This window comes from Uloborus diversus, chromosome 2 (assembly GCF_026930045.1).
Source record: "Uloborus diversus isolate 005 chromosome 2, Udiv.v.3.1, whole genome shotgun sequence".
Lineage (NCBI taxonomy): Eukaryota > Metazoa > Arthropoda > Arachnida > Araneae > Uloboridae > Uloborus > Uloborus diversus.
Window position 1 is genome coordinate 108,054,114 of NC_072732.1, and position 22,074 is coordinate 108,076,187.

The window sequence follows — 22,074 nt, forward strand, 5'->3', positions numbered from 1 at the left end:
TTCCTCTAAAATCAGATTTGAAGCTATCCTTAGTAATTTAATAACAGATATTGTAGGATGGCGGAAAGTACTGCCTAACCAAAAAATTGGCTGGAAGAGTAAGTGAAAAAAAAAAAAAGAATATTTATTCTAACGTCATTAAAAGAACTAAGTAATAACATTTATGGTAGATTTTATTTGACATCTTTTGTTTTGTTCATTTTCTTCCTTTGGTCGCGAAGAATGGTCATGAGTTGATTTTGAGTTACTTTATCAAACAACTAGCAAAAATACCCGGCGTTTCCTGGGTCAATAATAACTGTGAGAAACAATCGCTACTTTCATTCGTTTTCTGTTTTAACTGAAAGAACTTAAAACACCCCGCTTTGATGTGAGTCAGCCATAAAAGTAAAATAGCAATAAGTATAAAGACCGAAATAGTATTCAGTTGGAAACGAAAGCACGAAAATTATGCAAAAATATTTGAAGAATTTCCAAAACATGAAATTTCACTTGTTTATAAAGCTTTATCAGTTATTATTATTGTTATTGTTATTATTAACATAGTCTAAAGCTTTTTCTGTATGGCTATTTGAAACACAAACTGTTTTAAAAAATGTATCCGCCCCGTAATCCCACTATACTTGCTTTAGTTGTTTTAGGAAATTTCAATTATTGTGGGTTCTTGGTGCGATTTAAAATGTTACCAAATTTGCGGTAATCGTTTTGGGATACCTTAGATAATGCTCCCCCTCCCTACTTCGTAAAACTGTCTGTGACTAATTTTCGTCCAAGGAATATTGTCGCCAAATACTGCGATATTTTTGGGGATCATAAAATGATACTAGATATTTTCTTCCGAAATAAGTAGCAAAGCTTGGCCAGTGTTTGAAATTGTGAACAAAGACAAAGTAATGGAAGTTTTTTTTGCTGTTTATAGATTTGCCTAATTTAGTTAGCGGATTATTTAACATGACAAAAGTTTTGAAGATTATTTTAATTGCGATATTTTGGTTACATGGTGAAATGAAAGCCGAGAAACATTATTACGTAGTCTTTGGCTGCAAAAACAGCGCCCGTTGAAAAGATTGCCTTCCTTTATAATTGAATCGTTATGATTAATTATTACTATGTTCTTATTTCTATGAAATTAATATACAACCTAAATTCAAAATAATAATAGAATAATTCCTAATTTTTGGAACAAGGTTTATTCTTACCAAATATAAGTGCAAATAAGGTATTTAAATGAACGCGTCATCTTTCTTAGACCTTAAAGTGTACATCTCATTTCAAATATACTCAATTAAAAATAATCTCAAATAGAATAATCCAAAAGTTTATAGTGATGAAGATTTACATTGAGTCAAAAAATTAGAATATTCAAACTAAAGGGAGAAAAACACTTTCAAAAAAAAAAAAAAAAAAAAAAAAACAATATTAATACTAGAATGCGTCATTTTTTGCTGGATTCAATACTTTAATCCTTTCACACATGGATTTTACCATCTGTTTACATTAATCGTTTCTGACTGTTTCCATACCCTCTTAAATGCGGCAACGAGCTCAATTTGTTAGCGGGCACTGTAGATCTTGAACCGTTTTCGTTAGATTTGATTGCACCATAAATTCTTGACCGTATTGAGATTGGTAGAGTTGCTTGACAAGTTTAATACCGAAATTCCTCTTTCTGTTTAAAATCTATGAGTCGATTTAGAGACGTGACACTGAGTAGAATCTTGCTGAAAGATAAAATGTGTTACTAAATGAAATGTGTAACTGCTGTGCCTCAAATGAAGTATCATGCAGTATTATTGATAAACAACGAAAGTCTCGCATTGTTTTATATTCAGATACATATAATTTCCCGATTCCAGCAGCCCTCATGCACCCACAAACTAAGAAGGATGTTCAGAGTGGAGAGAACGTCTTACACAAGATTTCTCATACGCTTTTCTTTTTAAACGTCAAACCCGAACACCTTTGTTTGTTCACAGATATTTCAAAAAAAGATTCATCACTGAATATAATACTTTTCCAACCTTGTTGCCCCTGTTTGAGCTTCTTTTTGCTCCGGGAGAGTCGTACACGTTTCTGGTTCATGTTTATCTTTGGTCTTAGTACTTCGTAGATCTGCAATTGCAGCTGCTGTTTATGCAACCATCCAAGTGTAGTTGGCGTGCGTAAAATACATTCTGTCCAACATTTATAGTCGTAAGAAGCATTTTTCAACGATTATTTTGGATGATTTACTTGAATTTGGGCTCATTTCTGCCATATGTTACAATTTTTCTACCTCGTTTACTTCGGTTACTTTTTAGTTGGTTAGTCCTTAGTCTATGTTAGTCTATGTTCCTTAAAAATCTTGCATACCATAGATTGTAAAACGTTCATTTGAATTGAGTTGGATAGTTTTTATTTTTATTTTATTTATTTATTTATTTATTTACTATTATTTTTTTTTTTTTTTTTGTTCGACAAAATGTTAATTTTGTCGTTCGGTCTACATTGTGTGGACTTTTCGTTCTTTTTTGCACTGATGAAGGGGCTTGCATATGACTGCCCCGAAACAGCTGTTTGCTGAGTTTTTTTTAACTCTATTTCATTACTCTATTTGTACTTTGTGCACATTGTTGTTATTTTTACTCATCAGTCCAGTAGTTTTAAAGCTTACCCCGGACATACATCCAGAAGTAGCCATTTATGTATAAAGATGAGGATACAATTCCTAAGAAAGCAACAAATGTCATGCTTGCTCCAGAGAGAAACCTTGATTCAAAATTTTCATTATGATTACTATTAACATTGCTGTTGTAAGGCAACGAATTTTTGTAACAATGGGTTTTATATTTATTCATTTAATGGCGAAATTACATGAAATTTACTGTTTTCGATCATAACTTTTTTAAACTGAGTTTTTTAGAAATAAATTATAATTGTTGATATCGGTCCAGTAGTTTTGAAGCTTACCCCGGACATACATAGAAGTAGCCATTTATGTATAAAGATATATTTTTAGCGAGAGGTCACAAAAATTATTTGAAAATTAGATAATTTTTGCTAGTTTTCTTTTTTTTTCTCCTCAACGTATTCAAGACTCCTTAATTTTTATCTAAAATAAAATAAACCATATCGTTTTACAAGAAAATCCCCCCCCCCCCACCCTGTATCACTAAGCAATCATTGTAATGGAATGCTGTTGTGATTTGATTGTTGCTTAAATCTATATTCTTCGTACTATTCACTTCTTACTGATAAATATTTATTAAAAATTGCTACATTAAAATCCTCTCATCGAATCGAATTTGATTCCATTTTTCTTTGTACACTCTTAATTCAAAAGAACGAAAAAATAACTCTTAAAAAGAGTGAAATCTATTGCGGGTGCATTCATTCTTTCTGAGTGCTAGCTTTATCGAAAAAAGACGCTTTACGAAAAAACCAAGACTAAAACTTTTCCTTTATTGGCGTGAAATTCGGAAGCACTCCCTTTGCTGAGCGAAAAATAAAAACATTCTTTAATATTCGTTGCCAAATGAGGTTTCTGAAGGCAATGCGCAAAAACTGCATGGTAAGTACGAAGAATTTTCTTTTTTATTAAAACTTGTAACTGTTAATATTTCTTGAACTGCTCGTATATCGTTACAAATCACCCACGTGCAATGTTACGGCGAACTTTTTGTAACTTTTTCTTCCAAATTAATGAAACTTTCATCAACAATTTTGTTTCGTTCATCGAATCAAAAAAATGACATTTGAAACAGTCGTTACCATCTTTGGTGTGTGTGTGTACTGTATATATATTTTAGGCAGGTGTTACAGACCCGATCATGCGCTATTCTATAGGTCGGATACCGAATCCGCTCCCGATGATCGGAGCTCCAACCACTGCGTATATTTTAAATTAATCAAATATTGTTTTTGTGTATAATAAACTTTAAACAGTATCATAAACTTTGTATAATATACTCATTCATATGTGTAACGGGCCATTCATTAATTAAGTAAAGGTCTTGAGGGAGAGGAGGTGGAAAATTCTCTACATACCCTTGCTTGGAGAGGGGGGGGGGGGTAGATCCATTCTTACGTAATATTTTCTAAGCCGATATTTTATATTAGAAATCCGTGGTCAAGTGGTTTGGCAAATATTATATTTCATTTGCTTCAGTAAGGTAAAAGTATGTATTATAGGATGAGCTGTTTTTTACTTGTGTTTTAAAGAATGAAACGTGTAAAATATAATAAAAGAATCGCACTGTGTTTTGCATGTCTTATTTTTAATTATTATCGCATCATATACAAAAATTATTTGTCGGAAAAACATTCGGTCTAGAATCCTTACAGTAAACATTTCTTTACTCAAAAATGTTTAAAAAAAATAATAATGATAGTTAATTTAAGAACGATCCCAGTGATGTAATATATGTTATTTTATTATTGTGAAGAAAAAAAGAATATTTCGTAAGATGGGGGGGGGGAGTCTTATATACCCTTAAATAGGGGGAAAGGAAGGTCAAAATTTGCCAAAATTGTCCTTAAGTAATTAATGAATGGCCCCGAAGAAACAAAATTGAATTCAAACGTATCTTGTCACACTTTGAGTGACTTTTTAAATTCATTTGGACTGATGTAACTTTTAAAACATTATTAATATTAAAAGGCACACCGAGAATATCAATATAGAGTTTCAAAATTTTTAATCTATTTATTTGGAACTGTGTGGGTTTTTTAATTTTATTTCAATCTTTAGATTCGGAAATTTACGTAATATTGCACGTGGGTGATTTGTAACGATATACGAGTAGTTCAAGAAATATTGCCAGTTAAAGTTTTAATAAAACAGAAAATTCTTCGTACTACTTAAAATACAGTTTTTGTGCGTCCTTTCGGAAACACTAAAAACAGTTTTTTTTTTTTTTTTTTCATTTTTTTTAACTTCAAAACTTTTTTTTTTTTTTTTTCAAATGAAATAACAGTTTTGAAAACAGTTTTAAACTCAAATACACAGCATAAGCACATGAAAACACATTTAAAAAACAATTTCACCAAATGAGAGTGAAATGATTTTATCTATTTTATTCTAAAAAAGAGTGAAATAGCGGCTTTCCAAAACGGAAAGCAGCCCCTCATTTAGGATATTAATTTACTCTTAAAAAAGAGTGAAAATAACTTATCAAAAGGGAGTGAAATTAGCTTATCCAAAAGGAGTGAAAATAACCGCTCCGCAAAAGGAATGAAATTCACTCCTATAAGGAAAGTGCGTTTACGACACTGGAAAGGAGTGAAAATTTACTCAGTCTGAGTTAAAATCGCTGGAATTTTCTAAGAGAGTAGTAAGGTCCGGATCTGTGTACCCGCAGTGCGGGGGGGGAGGGGGTACACGCCCTTAAAGGGTCCAACGGCCCAAATATTGTTTAAAAAATGGCATTAAGACTTATAACGTTGCAAATATACATTGCTGGCCTCTGTGGAGGGGTCCAACAGGTTTTGGTGCAGAGGCTCCCATAATTTATAAATCCGTGCCTGTTTGTAGTAGCCTCATGGTTTTAGAAATTTCCTATAGCTTTTGCCAAAGCGCACTAGAAACCGTCTAATCTGCCTACTCCCATTCCCCCCCCCCCCCCCCCCCCATATTTCCGCCCGTCGGAAAAGGGGGATTGGAGCAATAGCTATGTGATTGAAATGCCACAAAGTGTGCGCACCTAACACATACAGTGTACCACAGTTTTGTATTTCGTTTTTAATTATACAGTATAACTTCGATTTAACGATTTCCCCAATTTAATGATACATTTCACTGGTCCGGATTTGACTCATTAACTGCATTGAATGTATATGCTCCTCGATTTAACGATATCCATGATTTAACGATAGCTTTTTCCAGTCCCTTGACAATTGTTAAATCGAGGTTATACTGTATTTTACTGCCAAGTCGAGTTTATATTTCGTTGGCGAAGCGTTATTGGTAAAGTTACATTAAAAGTGCTACCTAATTATTAGAACAGTTGGGTTACGTATTTTTGAAGTTAAAAATCAGATTCAACTACTGAAGTCCTTAAACCTTATTACAACGAACGAGACTAGAAATTCGCCCGTCATAATATGACGGAAGGAAATTGCCTCTACATTTGAACAAGCCATTGCCAGTTTGGTGACATTTTAATAGTTGAAATTGTAACCCAAAATCCAGTGGATTAACCCTAAACTCCAGTAGGTATCGTTCATTGCTGATCATTTTTTCGTTTTCTCATTCCCCTGAAATGACTCAGTCTTACCAGTAAAACAGTTAAGTTACCGGATCGAGTTCTGCCTAGTCTCAATAAAGCCTTTCCCTGCATGTTAAACATTACTAAAACATATTATCAAGTTATCATGCCGTGGTGCGAGTTTCATTGTTGAAACACGCGGGTTACTTTATCATCGGCTATTATTTATATGAGATTGGCGTTAACAGTCTTCCTCGCTGTTGACAGCGGTGGCTCTAAGCTTTTTCCAGCATTTCATTATGTTCTCCCCAGAAATATCATCCATCAAAATGGACAAATGAACGTAAACGATTCTGCTCTAGGGTTATTAAGCGCACCGTCGAATTTCAGGATAGGCAGATTAGAAAGTTTTTTTTTTTTTTTTAATCCTCCGTTTTTTGGAGCACCCGTAATGCAGTGAGCACCAGGGCCTCAGAGAGCGAAGGTGGCCTCTTGTCAGTTTTGTCGCGGGGCCCCGGTCTCCCCCCCCCCCTCCAAAAAAAGAAAGGGAAAAAGAAGGAGAAAAAAAAGTTTTTTTAGCAGTTCAATATTTAAACAACTTAATAGTAAAGTAGGTTGTTTTCTCTTTATCCTCATATAAATAATAGCCGATGATAGGGTAACCCGCGTGTTTCAACAATGAAACTCGCGCCACGGCAAGATAATTTGATAAAATGCCACGGAAATATGAGATGCATGTTCGAGGCGCCGGGGGACTCCTCCCCTTATCCTCAGGTGTGACTGCTATTGGAGAATTTCCCCGAGGGGAGACGTTTGCTGCTATTGGCAAGAATGGTAGCCGTTTTTTGATCCTGGTGGTTCCAAGGGAGTTGGTAGAGTTTAACATGCAGGGAAAGGCTTTATTGTGACAAGGCTGAACTCGAGCCGGTGACTAAACTGTTTTACTGGTAAGACTGTGTCGTTTCAGGGGAATGAAGAAACGAAAAAATGGTTAAAAATGAATGCTACCTACTGGAATTTAGGGATAATCCACTGGAGTTAGGGTTAAAACTTATAACTACCAAAATATTTCCAAACAGGCAACGACTGCGTTCAAATGTTCATAGAAGCAAATTTTCACCCGTCATACCATGACGAGCGACTTTCTAGTAGTAAATAAAAGTAAGGTTTCAAAGAAATTCTGGAGGGAAGTCTGAGGCGGACGTGCATCCAGGACGCCCCATAGCACCTACAGCTTTGAAATTTTGTACAAAATTAATTCGAACCACGGGGGTGTGCACCTGGGGTTTTATTTTTTAAAATTCGAATTTGTTTTCTTGTAATTAATTTTTTAAGCTCAAATTTTGCGTAAATTGCCTATTATAGCCTATTAAAGGGGTGAAACATTACTTGCATATATTAATATTATATATCGTTGGAAAAAGTAGAATTTTCCGCGTTCTACGCAATGTGTTTCAATACTCTAGCTTAAAGCGGAAGTTATTTGCGTTTTTAGCTCGAACTTTTTTAGGCTTAGTTAAAATTTACGCACTACTTTCTTCATTAAATCTGTCAGTAAAAAGCGAAGGAATTGTCCCACAGTTTTCTTTTTGACACCACTGGAAATAGCGCCTTTTTTTACTTCAAATCTAACTCGACCAATGGTCGAAAAACTGAGCTTCTATCTCCAAAGGGAAAAAAGTTACAAGCCGTTAAATATTAAGTTCGAAAAATTTCATCTCCATTAAAATTATTCCATGTTTTATTTGACGTTGCCATAGTTACGTCTTTTCGATTCGCATGTTTCTTCTTTCTTATTCACAAACTTTAAGGGTTTCGATTTTAACGGAAAATCTTAGGCTCAACTCAATTCGAGTCCCGAGATAAAGAGCAAAATGTATTACTTGAAACCACGAATATGAAACGGCAATTACAAAACGGCTCAGGAGCCCTTTAGCCCGTAGGGCTCTGCAAGTTGGTACAAGTTATTTTGAAACCCGGGGAAGGGGTGCTTTTTGACCCAAAGGGAGCTAGCTCATAATGCGTTTTTAATCTATTTCTTTTTAATTGAAGATTTAAATCTTTACGAATCAAATAAGATCGCGAAGCAATCTTCGGGGGTTGGTGAGCGTTGGCGAGGAGGGAGCAGAGTCCCCTAGTATTTTTAAAACAAAACTGCATATACTAGAAAATAATTAACCATTTTAAGTGCCACATCAGTAAATGCCAAAAGAGTAAATTTTACTTTACTTTATTTTTTCGCTTACTTGGAGGATTACCCCCCCCCCTTTTTTTCTTTCTTTTTTCTTCTTTCTTTTTCGTTCTTTATTTCTTTGCGTCATTGTCGCCGGGGCCCTAGTTTCCGACTAGGCTGAGATGGCCTCTCGTCGGGCCTGGTGAGCACATTGCTCTCGCAAATTGTTCGTAAGATTAAAATTTTCGTTGTGTTGTCAAACACATTAAACCTCAATGCCTGTTTAAAGTGGAATGTGTGAAAAATACTTATTCGCAAAAGATTGTCAGATGAATAGGGAATGCTCGCAGATCGTCGGTCGCGAACTGCACTTGAAACGTAATATTTACGTTGTGTAAATGGCACATTTATGTTTAATTTGCTCCCTGCGAAATATTTAATCCAGATGCAGTTTGATTTTTGAACCTTATAGCAGGGGTGCCCACCTAAGGAGGGGGGGGGGGTCATGGCGCAGATTGCGCCATTGAAATTCTTAGAAAGGTTGTTTTGAGGGATATTTTTCACTTTTTTTTGGGGGGGGAGGGTCTTTACAATATGTAGGGGTGAGCCCTTGCTCTTAGGGGGGCACCTCTGCTTATAGCATTTTTCAAACCAATGTAAGCTATCGAACGTATTCAGAGACTTAGTCGAACAATTGTGCTCTCTCTGTAAATCTCTTGGGTGTTCTGTGCGGCGCATGTCACGTCGGATCGATGCGGATGCGAACGGCTTCTTTCCCAGAATGCTTTGCATTCCATCAACATCGTCTGAGAGCTCTTTAATAATGTGGAATTATTTTGGAAGTATGGCCTTCGATAACAGGTGATCGTGATCGAAATTTGTTTCCTAGCCCTTTTTCAAAGCTTAACAGTACACATATATTAACAACTATCAATATCTTTCCGTTGCTGAAATATCTAGCAGTTAATTTTGCAGGTTTATTAAACGCACATAAAAGAGTTTGGTTATTTTGTTGCACATTTTATCAGACAGATAGCTTTCTGATAGCATTTGGCATAAAATCTTTAGGTTTGCCAGTCACATTTTAGTCTACAAATTTCCCCTCCGCCTCCATCGAATTTTTTTTTCTGAGAAAAAACATTGTGGTAATTATTCCCTGTTCGTTGTAATATTTTTAAGCATTCAAGTTTTTCTTTAAAAGAGTTTACCTTATTTCTAAAATTTTTGAATGCTTCATTTCTACAAGTATGAGATTTTCTCCCCACCTGTTGCTCTTGCTATGACATCAAAGTAGTGAAGGAAACGTGGAATGTTTTCAAAGCTATACTAGAGCCGTTTAACTAACAATTTCAGTCTTAAAATTCATAGAAAAATAAGTCATTTTATTTACTATGTTTTATAGATAGATAACAGAAATTAATAGTCTTGTGTCATACATTTGTAACAATTTAATGCTTATTCAACAACACTGCGTAAACTTTGCTCTTGCAACCACAATTTGAATTAATTTGAACACTTATCAATAAAAAATGTATCAATTATAATTTTTTTTTTTTTTTTTTTTTTTGGATCAAAAGATTTTAAGATAGTAGTATTTGGAATGATATGCATAAAATAATCGAAACAAAGTTTATAATTTTCATAAAACTGCTGTTTTAGCTTTAAAAAATCAAAGTAAAATAAAAAATTTTGAGCATGAAGAGGGGGAGAAGCATACTTTGTTTCTTGGAGTATTATGTTTTTAAACTGTAGAAGTACTCGTATTTTGGGTATAAAGAAAATTGAAAAGTTATTTAAAACAGAAAGTGAGATTATTCTCCTTTTTATTGTCATTATTTGGAAAATTTTTTAAAAATTAAATGAAACCAAAAGGAAATACATTTTTAGTTACTAAATATATGCTATGCTACTTGTAGGTTGCGTTCGACGAACTTAACCGGTCACTAACGGCAGCGTTCTACGATCTACCGGTTAATGCACCGGTTACCGTTTTAAGCTGTTGATTGGTTGATTGAAGCACGTGATCATTAGCTGTCACCTGATCAACTAACCGGTAGCTAACGGTCGTGTTCGTCGAACGTAAGCTATTAAAGTGTTTGATAGTTTCTGTTCTTTTTAATATATGTAAAACGTCTGAAAGAAAAATTCATGATTTATTGTAGTTTCATGTAAGACCATGGGTTGTAAATTTTGTGTACTAAAAAACCTCATTATTATTTCAACTTACTGTTAGAACCAATAGTAGAGTTACAATTAGGGATGCGCCGATTAATTGGCCACTTTGCCGATTTATCGGCGGAAAAAATATTTTCCAAAAATTTTCTTTTTAGCATATGTTCAACAAGAAACTATGATGAATAGATTTGCAAACAAAATAAATAAATGTAATTTTCTGCAAACATTACTATAACATGTCGTACAAAAGTGTACAGAGTAAAAAAAAAAGTTTAAAAAGTGCGTGAAACTGAATGAAATATTAAAGGATAATTTCCTAAATTTATGTTATGAGACTCTCACTCCTGCTTTTGATAATACATTTTTTTTCCTTCAGTGATTGTATTCCTTTTAGCTGTATATATATATATGATTACATCATACCTTTATAACTTATTCTTTAAATCATTAAATTGATTTTTGTTCAATCAATTTCTGATTGAACAAAAAAGTAATTCTTATTAAATATTATTTGATTTAAAAAAAAATTATTACTTTATTAAGATTTTGTAAAAACTGATGGTTGAAGTAATGCTTTTTTTTTTATTTTTTTTTTCTATTTTTTATACACATGTATACAACGTTGCAAAATTTTTCATGTATCAATATTTTTCTCCTTTAGCATAATGCTTTTAGTTAGCCTTATAATTTTTTTAAGAATAAAATTCTTGGTTTAAACTGCTACTAAAAATTTTAAAAATAAATTTAAATTAAAAGTTCCTAAATTAGCTTGCTGACCACATACCCCTAAAGTTTTAAAATTTTCATGTCTAGTTATCATAATGTAGTTTTATTACTAATAGTATGAAAATTAATTCAAAGAAAATGGATGAAATTTTGAAATTATTTTGGAAAAATGAGAAAAGTGGAGGAAGAAAATGGTCTCTCAGAAATAATTTTTTCCTTTTCTTAAGTGGAAATTATAACAGAAAAAAATGACGAAGAAATTGGTAGTATCAAAAATAATCATTATGATCATTAATTGGCTGATTATCAACAGCTGATCAATCGGTAATCGGCTAACTTACTTCTTGGCACCTCCCTAGTTATAATGGAGTTGAATGCGTATATGTAGATCTATGCCAAGCATACATTACCTTTTCTTTCTTTTTTCTGAAAAAAAGTTAGTTTTCATTTCATATTTTGAAGAGCATGGAGTTTTATGCTCATTTTTCTTTTCACATTTCTTTTTAATTCAGTAATTAGTTACTGCATGGATAATCTGGCTATAGACAGTCTTCCGGTTAACTCATAAATCCTAGACATTGACTACTAGAAAATGTTGTACTCCAAAATTATTCCCCCCCCCCCCACCCGTTTCCTTTGATTTTTTTTTTTTTTTAATATCTCAAATGAAAATACTAATTTCAATTAATGGTGAAAGTTGTAGTATTTTTAAATTTCTCTTTACATCAAGTATTATTTGCTACTTTACTCACGAAAACAGTTAACTTATACTATATGCAGGACAGAAGTATATCGAAAAAAGCAGTTAGTGGAAATGATTAATTTTTCATAGTCCATTGTAAAAAATCAATTTTTCCAATTTGTCCAGAAAAAAAACTTTTATTTCTGCCATTTTACATCTGAATTTAGAACTGTTATGTTTTCTCTTGTTATAAAATTTTATGTGCATCAATATATTGAGAGTTTGTTTCTTAATATATTTAATGGGAAAGTGTAAAGTATTTTTAGGGTTGGATCTTTGTTTTGTTACTCATTTCATTCAACATATTTAAATGCAAATGAAATTTTTGATAAATAGATTTTTTTAAGTATTTACTTTGAAAAATCTAACGAGCAACCAATTTTAAAATCTGTTTAATAGCATTCTAATTTTTAAAAATTATGATGTCTAATATTTTTAAAATGTTGCTTTATTAAAATGAATTGTTTGTGTACGGTAAGTTGGTGTCCTGGAGGGGAGGGGGGGTACAAGTGAATCTGTCTTTTCAATTTTATCCGGGGTAGGGGGGCAAAGAGTGCATAACGCCATGTGAATTTAATCAGAAAACAGCAAAAACTATTCCCACTTACATGCAAAAACATTAATCTTTCAAAGCTGGGTGGAGGGGGTAAATGACTCCCACCCCCTAGGCCCCCTAAATGGCGGGCCTGAGTGTAGAGACGAGTAATCTGCACCCTGCTAAAGGCTGCATACAGACTCCTTGAGTTTTATTAGTGGCTCTACTAGTCATTTACAATTGAGCCGCTCAGAAGCCAATGTGGTTAAGTCAATTTTTGGATATTTTCTGATTTTTGGAAATTTTGACGAAATAAATATCAATCTTTTTAGTCATTAAAGGATTTACTCGTTGGTTATTTTTTTCATGGTTATACAGCACTTTTTTTAATAGCTTCTGAACATATTGTATAATAATTTCAGAAGCCATTGTGAATAAGTCCACCTTTTATCAATATTTTTTTACATAAACTTTGAAATAAAAATTAAATTATTCTTCTTCCTTCGATGGCAACATAGTGTTGGCAACACTGAAAAACAAGAAATTCATTGTACAAGAAGTCATAATCCAGTGGCAGATACTTGAATTCAGATCTTTCTATTGCAAAAATGTATAACCTGTATGTCGAACAATGTAATGAAGAGCAAATTGTACCAGTAAAGGAAAAGTTTTATTACCATATATTTTCGACAAAAGTTAACTTACAATTTAAGCAACCTTCAAAAGATACTTGTGCAAAATCAGATTATTTGGTAATAAAAAACAATCTACAATAGATGATGAAAAAAATGCAGCTGAAGTTAAACATACAAACACTTGCGAAATGCAGAAATTGCCCGTAATAGAATAGTATGGCTAATGATCGACTAAGAGCTTCAGACGAAATATACGTGTTTAGTTTCAGGCCCGTGTCCAGGATTTCATAAAGGGAGGGGTTGAAACTTTTTACCTATGTAACTTACGTTGTCAAAGGAAAACTAACTACGGGTGTTGAATAGTTCATTTTAGTTCGATAACTAGGCTTTTTTTTTTATACGTTTTGCATTTTTTTTTATGAAATCTTATTTGCTTATTTGTACAGTTGAACATTTTGTAAATGCACACATATTTCTTTTATGCCACTTAATTCTAGTTTATTTTTTTTTTCTTTTGTTTTTCCATCAAATAACATTGAACAGGAATTTAATGAAAATAAAAATTGTATTAAAAAAATTGCTGTTCCGCATAGAAACATTTTTCTAATGTGTGAAACGACTCATTCATCCAACACTAAAGGCGTACCATAAAAAAACAGTAAGCAAAGTACCAATTTTTCATGCCCCTAAGTTTTTTTTGGGGGGAGGGGATGGTACGTCATTGTCTAATATTCGTTTAGATAATTTTCCCTTGCATGCCTATAGCACTGCCGGACTTTCCAGCCATTCCATTTTTTCAAGCACTTAGAAGCGAAGGGGCTTGGGAATCCTACAGTTGAGGAAAATGGTAATTGTTAAACATGGGGAAATATTAAAGAGGGTGAATACTGTATCAGAGTTTAACTTTAAAATCAATTAAAACTTAAAATACGTTTTGGAAAATCGTTTAATGATTCATTGATTTTTTTTTTCAATGGGAGGGGTTTAACCCCTAAAACCCTCCCCTTGGACACGGCTCTGTTTAGTTTTGATTTAGAAAAAGCATTACCATTTCCGAAACTATCCACATCAGTGGCTTATTACAAGAGAAACTTATTTATATACAAACTTGGTTGCCATGATTTAAAGACTAACGAGGGCTACATGTATGTTTGGCCTATAACCCAAGCATCGCAGGGTTCACAAGAAGTGTCATCGTGTTTAACTGAACTCATTAAACTGTATGCAAAGGATTTTCAAAAAATTATAATGTATTCAGATTCATGTTCAGGACAGAATCCAGAAGAATTTCTTTCCACAAAACCATTGGAAGAAGCTGTTACCAACAGAAAAAAATCAACAAGTGGACTAACAGTCAATTAATTGGCTTAGTATGAGATGCATAAAATTGTAAAGGTCAAACAAAAGCAGCATTAAGTTCAAACATAATTTTGACGAGGATGATACCTTTCATGTAATTGATATAAAAAAAAAGAAAAAATAGGTGGCCAGTGAATTTAAAAAATATAACTCAACCTATATTCAGAACAATTTCAAGAGAAACAAAAAAAGACGTCATATGTTTATTAAAGTATACACCTCCAATTAAACACAACTTTTACAGGACATTAAGGACAACACATGGAGATCAAGATTTACATTTAAATAACTCGTAAGAAGATGGTGTTTGTTATGATGAATAAACATAAAACTTATGACAATAAATGTTATTTTATTATTTTTACATAAATTTCTTATATTTTTCATCTGCCAAAAGGTATAAGTCCTAAAATTTTTAAGATGCTGTCATTATTTCAATAAATACTTACGTTTTTATTTACACATCCTGAACATATCTTGTTTTTTTGCAGAGTTTTCATTTCGAAAAAAGATTTTATACACTTTTCTAATTAAATTAATACACCAAGAATTTTAAAAACTAATGTATCAAAAAACATTAATTTTCTCAAATTTTGTGATTTGGACTTAACCGCATTGGCTTCTGAGCGGCTCAGTTGCCCTTGGAAAAAATCTTTGCACTCATTTTATTTGTGGTACCAATAGTTAAGGCAAACAAACCTGGCAGCATGGTGAAGGCTAAGCAGATAGTATTCACAGCATTATGATACTGCCAAATTAAGTTTGCCCAAGCTATAAATATTTTTAATTAGTACAGTCGTGGTTATTATACACTAGTATTATAATTAAAAGATATAAAATATCATTTTTAGCATAGTATGTATTTGGAAATATGTGATAACTCTTCCGATTTAGGGGTCATGGTTTTAAGTAGCCTTTCGCACCATCATCAAATTTAATGTGCTGGGTAAAAAAATTCCATGTCCCTGGTATGGCACTAGTGCATTACATGAGTAAAAAGTCACATGATTTTTTACTCATAAGCTTCATAGCTGTTTGCTCCAATTATAATTAATTTATATAAATAAAATAACTTTTAAATGAATAAATATTTTTATAGTGTTAAGGAAAGCCATCAGATTGCTGCTGCAAATCAAGAAAAGAACCTCAAAATGCGAGAAGCATTGGGCATTAGCCAATATTTTGTGGACGGAAGCTCTCTTGATCCTGACAGAAAAGCAAAAGAAAGTGCTGCTGCTGTTGCTGCAGCTGAAGAAGCTAAAAAGCAATATGCGTATGTTAATTTATATTTCTGCTATTTTTTAAATATTTAAACAGTTTTCTAAAATTGGTTTAAGTGTAGCTTGTATTTTAACTTTAATTTTTGTATTTTTCATTGTAGTATAATTTGGCACTTAAAGTGCCACTTCTAATTATCTAAAAAAATTGGATAGTGGAAAAAAAGAGTTTCTTTAGTGTGGATACTCTAAAAATGTAAATTGATAACTATAAATTAATTAGATGTAAAAAAAAACTACAAACTTATTTAATATAAATTTAACAAAAGGCAAAGTACTCTTAAAATGTTTTCAACTGCATTTTTTTCTGTAAAATATTCTAAAACATGATTTGAACTAGCAATTTCGAAACTTAAAGGAAAATAATCATAGCACTAATAAAATTATGATGAACTAGCTGATTTAAATCAAAACCGATCTTGCTCATGCATTTCAATAGTGGGAGCTAATGCCTGCAATTTCTAGTCATTTTCTTGCCTTAATAGATTTTGACTGTATAAAATTATAGCTAAATATTTTTAGAATATGGAATCTAAATAGAAAAGTGAAAAAGTCTGGATTTTTTAACTTGTTGCATTATTTATCTGTCATGCACACACATATCTTTTATGAATGATTTTATTGATTTTATATCTATTTTCCACAGGCTGATACCCGACTCCTCCAGTTCTTCTTCACCTGAACGATCACATGAAAAAAATAAAAAAAGGAAAAAAAAGAAATCTCATAGCAGCCGAGAAAGGTACTTACCATTCACATTTCAATTAACGATAACTAGCAAGATACAGTCGGACCCTAGTTTAACAAACCACTATTTAACAAATTTTGTGATTTAGTGAATTTTTCTTTATCCCCAGACAAAACTGAAAGTTAAAAACCCCTATTTACCGAATAATAAACCCCAAATCAGCAAAGTATTTTAACAGCCGAAATTTTTTTTTTTTTTTTGCTGACTTGAGTTAGGAAATATTGGATTCAAGGGCGCCCATATGGGGAACAAGGGGGGGGGGCTCAAGCTCCCCCCCCCCTTTGAATTTGAACTTCTTTGCTTTTAGTACTTTTTACTTTGCAAAAATGGGAAAAAAAAATTTCTCCAGCAATTAATGAATAAATTATTAAAAATGTCAAATTTTAATAACTCCAATCTGTACTGAAATCGGTTTCAACGGGAAAAATATCCTGCTACACCATAGGGAACTGTTTTCCAAATGATGCATCTATCTGGTTCGAAGCAGAAAAAGACTTCTTGGAATCGGTAATTTTTTGACGGGCAAGGGAGCAACCAATGAACATCAATTCTGATGCAGAAAGCGGTAATGAAACTCCCATTAAAACTGTTACTTTTTCTAATTCTTTGCATATCCTGGAAATAGTAAAAACATATCTCATACAGCAGACTAAATTGACACAGTATTTTCTTCTCTTCATAAAGTTGAAAGAGAACTATTTCGAGTCAAACATCTATTACTCGGTACTTTAAAATTTCAAATTAACTAGTCTGTAATGATTTGCGGAATGCTGAATCTAAAAAAAGTTTACTTTCTAACTATAGATATTTTTGTCAAGTTAATTAGGGCTTTCAGACAAGGTAAATGCATTTTCCCTCACCCCAATGTTACAAAAAACCCTGATTTAACATTTAAAAGTTGCTGTCCTGATGAATTGGTTGAATCAAAGTTCGACTGTAATAAGATTCTTATTGTTTTTCTAATTTTATACAATATTTTCTATGGGACAGTATTATTTATTTTATTATTATTAAGGCATTGCTTATTTGTTTCAGGGACATTATTTTCATCACAAGGTTTTGATCACAACATCATTGATACTACTCTTTTTTTTTTGTGTGTGTCTGTGCCTAGTTAGTCTAGCATGGTTGAAATTTCATACTTAGGATTTGCATAGTGTTTAGTTGTGCAGGTCATACCAGTTGTAAAGAAATTTTAAATATCAACATACTAAAAATTTGCAGTAGGGGTAATTTTGATTATGGCTTTGGTTTAAAATGAGATTGTCAATTTTATTTGATGAGCTTTTTGTATAGAGAGGTGGATGCTTAGTCTTAATGCATCTGTTAGTTGCATCATACATTCAAACTCGCTAAAAATAACCACAAAGAGACTATGAAATTTATTCATTATACCAATGTGCTCATAAAAACCAAGTTTGTTAAAAAAATCCTAGGAAATTTATAAATACTCTGTTGTTTTTTTTTTTTTAATTTCTGTTGAACTCTAAAGAAGATGGTTAATTTGCTTTGAACTGCCTTATGGTCTCTTTCGTCTGTTATTGTTTCTCAAGGAATACTCATTTACCAGAAAAACTTTGTCATTTGCACCCCTATCTTCGGAAAAAGTTTTTCTGTGCCACATCAAAAGCCAGTGACTAATGATGGCGATTCAACCTTAAAATTCTTCACATTTTTCGATATTGTCAATGCTTTCGAAATTTTTTCATGTGCTTTTGCTTGAATATGAACTACACTCTGCCCACAGATGATATTGAATTGGTAAACATCCAAATAAGATGAGTCTATCTGGATTGGGGGGGGGAGGGAGAATAAAAATTTGATGTGTGTTTTTTTTTTTCAATTTAATGTGACTCTGCTTAGAGGCTAAAATACACCTGCGAATGCTTCCATTTCTGCTTGTAAACCGGATGTTTGCCTTTCCATCTCATCGGTGGTCAGACGGTAATATGAAGTTTTTTTCTTTTTTCATTGCTGTCTACAAATATATAAGTTTCAAAGGCTTCTCCACTCCTTAAATTTTTAAGAAAGGGACTCTTCAACCGTTGTGTCAAAAAAATTAGAACCCATCATAAGACTTGAACTATATTATATAGCAAATGAGTACTGAAGCTATACTTTAATATTAATTTTTATTCATAGAAAACTCACTCCATATATTTCAATCCTAATTTATTTTTGTCTAAGACAATGAAGAAACAGAAATGTGTGCATATATTTATGATGATTATAATTATTTCATAATTTAAAATTTTTATTTATTCAAGATATTTTTAATTTACAGGGGTGAAACTTCATCTTCAAAGAAGAAAAAAAGTTCTAAAAAGCATAAGAAAGACAGGTAAATATTTTTAGCACTTTTCTTTTTAAGTGCGAACATATAGAAATTGTTAGAGATAGATACATATTAAGTTTGATTTTTATTTCCTCATATTTGTATTCATTAGTATTTTCAAACTAAAATTATTTAATCTATGTTCATCTCACATTAAAAAAACTAGTTTTTCTTTTTACTTGGTTAATTCTAAGTGTGTACTAAAAATTGATAAAGAATTGTAAGCATCATGCAACGTTTTGATTCACAATGTATATCAGAAATAACTCTATTTTTCAGCATTAATAGACTTGAAATGAAATTTTCTTGATTTTATGAACTAAATTACATAACCTTTGTTTATTTCTATTTCTTTTGTTCCCGTATAATTTGAATTTTGATATTCGGTAATTGTTTTAAAATGATTTTAAAATGTTTCAACCTAAGAGCATGACGTTCAAAAACTGATTATCATGGAGTTTATTTGATTTGTTCTTAAAATGGTCAAAATTTTAATCTTTTTCTTTTTTTATGCTGTGTGCAAGGGCAAATTGACCTGAGGTAAATTTTAATACTTTTGTTGCTTTGAATTATTAGTAAAACAGTTCTGATTATATCACTCTTAAAATGAAATTATATTTGAAATGCTTTTGCAGCTGTACAGTATGTTAAGTCATTCACTAATGAATAAACTATATATTTATAATGAAGCTCTCCTATATGTTTCCAATGTACCCCATTTTCTGAAATTCTTCTCCAGTTTGCTCCTAAAAGCTTGACAACCTCATCTCTCCATTGGTGTATTCTTTTGTCATATCTTATCTCTCCATGTCCAATTTTGCACTTTGATGGTCCATGTGTTATATCCTTTGCCAAGGTGCCCAACCCAGTTCAATTTAAACTTTTTTACAGTACACATAACATCAGTAACTTTGGTTTGCTCTTTTATTCATGTGTTTTGCTTTCTATCTCTTGGGATAAATCCTAATTACAGAAGTATTATTCAACTAGAGTGCATGCGTCTTTTCATGGAATGGAGAAATTGGCTATCAACACAAAGAGAAAATAGGTTCTTCCGCCACGTCAAGCCGAAGTCAAAGTACTTGTTTAATAAAGTTTGTGTGCGTTTGGTCAGTGCACTTGACAAGAAGTAGTGGTCAATACCACTTTCATGTGTACGGACAAAATATAGTTAAAGTGTGCACTCTAGTTATAGTCTAGCTCTGTGAATGCATCTGTTCATGCTTCTCTGGGTTGTCTGTACGTTTCGCACTGTTTTGCTTATTAGTGTCCAAGTTTCGAAAGCATACGTTCTGACCTTAACCTTAAGTTCTTAACCTTTTGAGTGAGATGTACGTAAGTCCAAAAGATGCAATTTTCCTTTTATTAGTCTATTGTATATAGAATACTATATTGCGTCGAGCCATGTGAGCTTAATTCTAAAAAAAAAGCCTTTGTCATTATTTACCATTGTTAAACGAGCTCCTATCCCATCTTTTGCCTATGCCAGACTCAAATATTCCTTTTCTCCTGTAAAGTAGCAATTAATTACATTAGTCTGGCCCTGAGGTATAGAGTTAATGGAAGCAAAGTTCAAAACTTTTTTCAAACAAATTAGGAGGCCACTTTTGAATGCTCTTCTATTATTGCTTGAAATATTTCTTTTGAATGCTCCCTAGACACGTTTAAATCAATTGTTGCTTTTTTTTTTTAATGTTTCCATTGATGGTAATGACTTGTCTCTGGCAAGTATAGCTGCATACTGTTTCTAATTCTTCTATATCAATAGTGCCCTTCCGTGAAGCAATGGAAGAATTAGACCTAACATTGTTTTACCAAGGTTCATTTTCAATACAATAAGATTGCTTGCTTGATTTAGTTCTTTAAGGCATTTCTTGCAGTTTCTCAAATGAGGAAATAAGCAATACTATCTCATGTGCAGATCTCAAATGATTTATAAATTATCCAATAATTTTTTGCATTTCTCCTCACAATTTAGCTTTTTGAAAATTTCTTGGAAGTACTGCAACTGCATTAAACCGTTTGGGAAAAATTGCATGCCTTATCTTAATGCCCTTTCTGATTTTGAATGCATTACTTGTGTAGAATTTTAATTTTGCTGTTACTTCTTTATTTTGATAAATATTTCCACTAGAGTGGATCTATCCTGAATCAATATTGGAATTTACTAATGCATCCACAACCATAACTGCTAATGATGTTGGAATAAAGTCAAATCGTTTTTCATAGTCTATGAAGGCCATGCAGCTCAAATATGTTATTTCTTTCAGTATATATATAGTTTGTGCAATGAAATTATTGTTTTCTCAAATAAAATTCCAGATTTAGCGTAATAATGTTCTCTGTATTAAAAAAATTGCTGACAGCAATTGGCTGGGAGACTTTTATTATAAGGGTTGCCCAAATGAAAAGTGGACACGTGCGATAACGTCAGAATGAATGATTGGATTATAGCACCATTGCACAAGTATATAAAGGGTGGTATGAGGTATGCATTCCAGATGCCGTTCAGTGGTGAAGCCTGTTTTCAGTAGAGGGAATTATACAAGAGGAAAGTCGTGCTATTCGTGGATGCATCCAGATCGGAACAATGTGCACTAGTACGGTTTCTGGTTGCAGAAGGTTTGCATAATGCGGACATCTATTGGTGAATGGTAGCAGTGTATGGTGACCTCTGTTTTGGTGGTACGGCTGTAAACAAGTGGTTTAAAAGTTTTCGAGAAGGGCAGCAAATGACATTGGATCTGCCAAGATCGGAACCAAGCAAACATCAAGATCACCAGTGATTTCATTGCCTTCGTTAATGAAAGGATCCAAGCTAATCAAAGGATTAAGACCCGTGAAATCAATGACAAATTCAACCTGAGTAAAGGAATGGTTCGCACTATCATCCACAAATCTTAACAACAATGACCCTAAACAAATTCCGTTGGGAAGTTTTGGAGCACCCCCGTATGGTCCTGACTAGTCATCCTGTGACTTCCACATCTTTGGGCCACTTAAAAAAGCATTGCAGGAGAAACGTTTCCATTTGAACGATGAAGTGAAAAAAGCCGTTCAGGATTTCTTTAGGAATCAGCCCGATCTTTCTAAGGCATCGACCTGCTGCCTCAACCCTGGGACCTGTTTCAATGCCCATGGCGATTTCATTTGATTTACAGTATAAGTATTATTTTTATTCAAC

At 32.7% G+C, this 22,074-nt stretch overlaps 1 protein-coding gene across 5 annotated transcripts in view; it reads left to right on the plus strand.

The window, feature by feature from the left end:
* LOC129235330 (serine/arginine repetitive matrix protein 2-like) overlaps positions 1-22,074 on the plus strand; it is a 145,391-nt gene that overhangs the window by 86,191 nt on the left and 37,126 nt on the right. For all 5 annotated transcript variants that reach the window (XM_054869099.1, XM_054869098.1, XM_054869102.1 and 2 more), the window contains 3 exons: positions 15,630-15,803; positions 16,454-16,549; positions 18,840-18,896. In XM_054869099.1, coding sequence (XP_054725074.1) covers positions 15,630-15,803; positions 16,454-16,549; positions 18,840-18,896 — 327 coding nt within the window. The remainder of the gene's footprint in view (positions 1-15,629; positions 15,804-16,453; positions 16,550-18,839; positions 18,897-22,074) is intronic.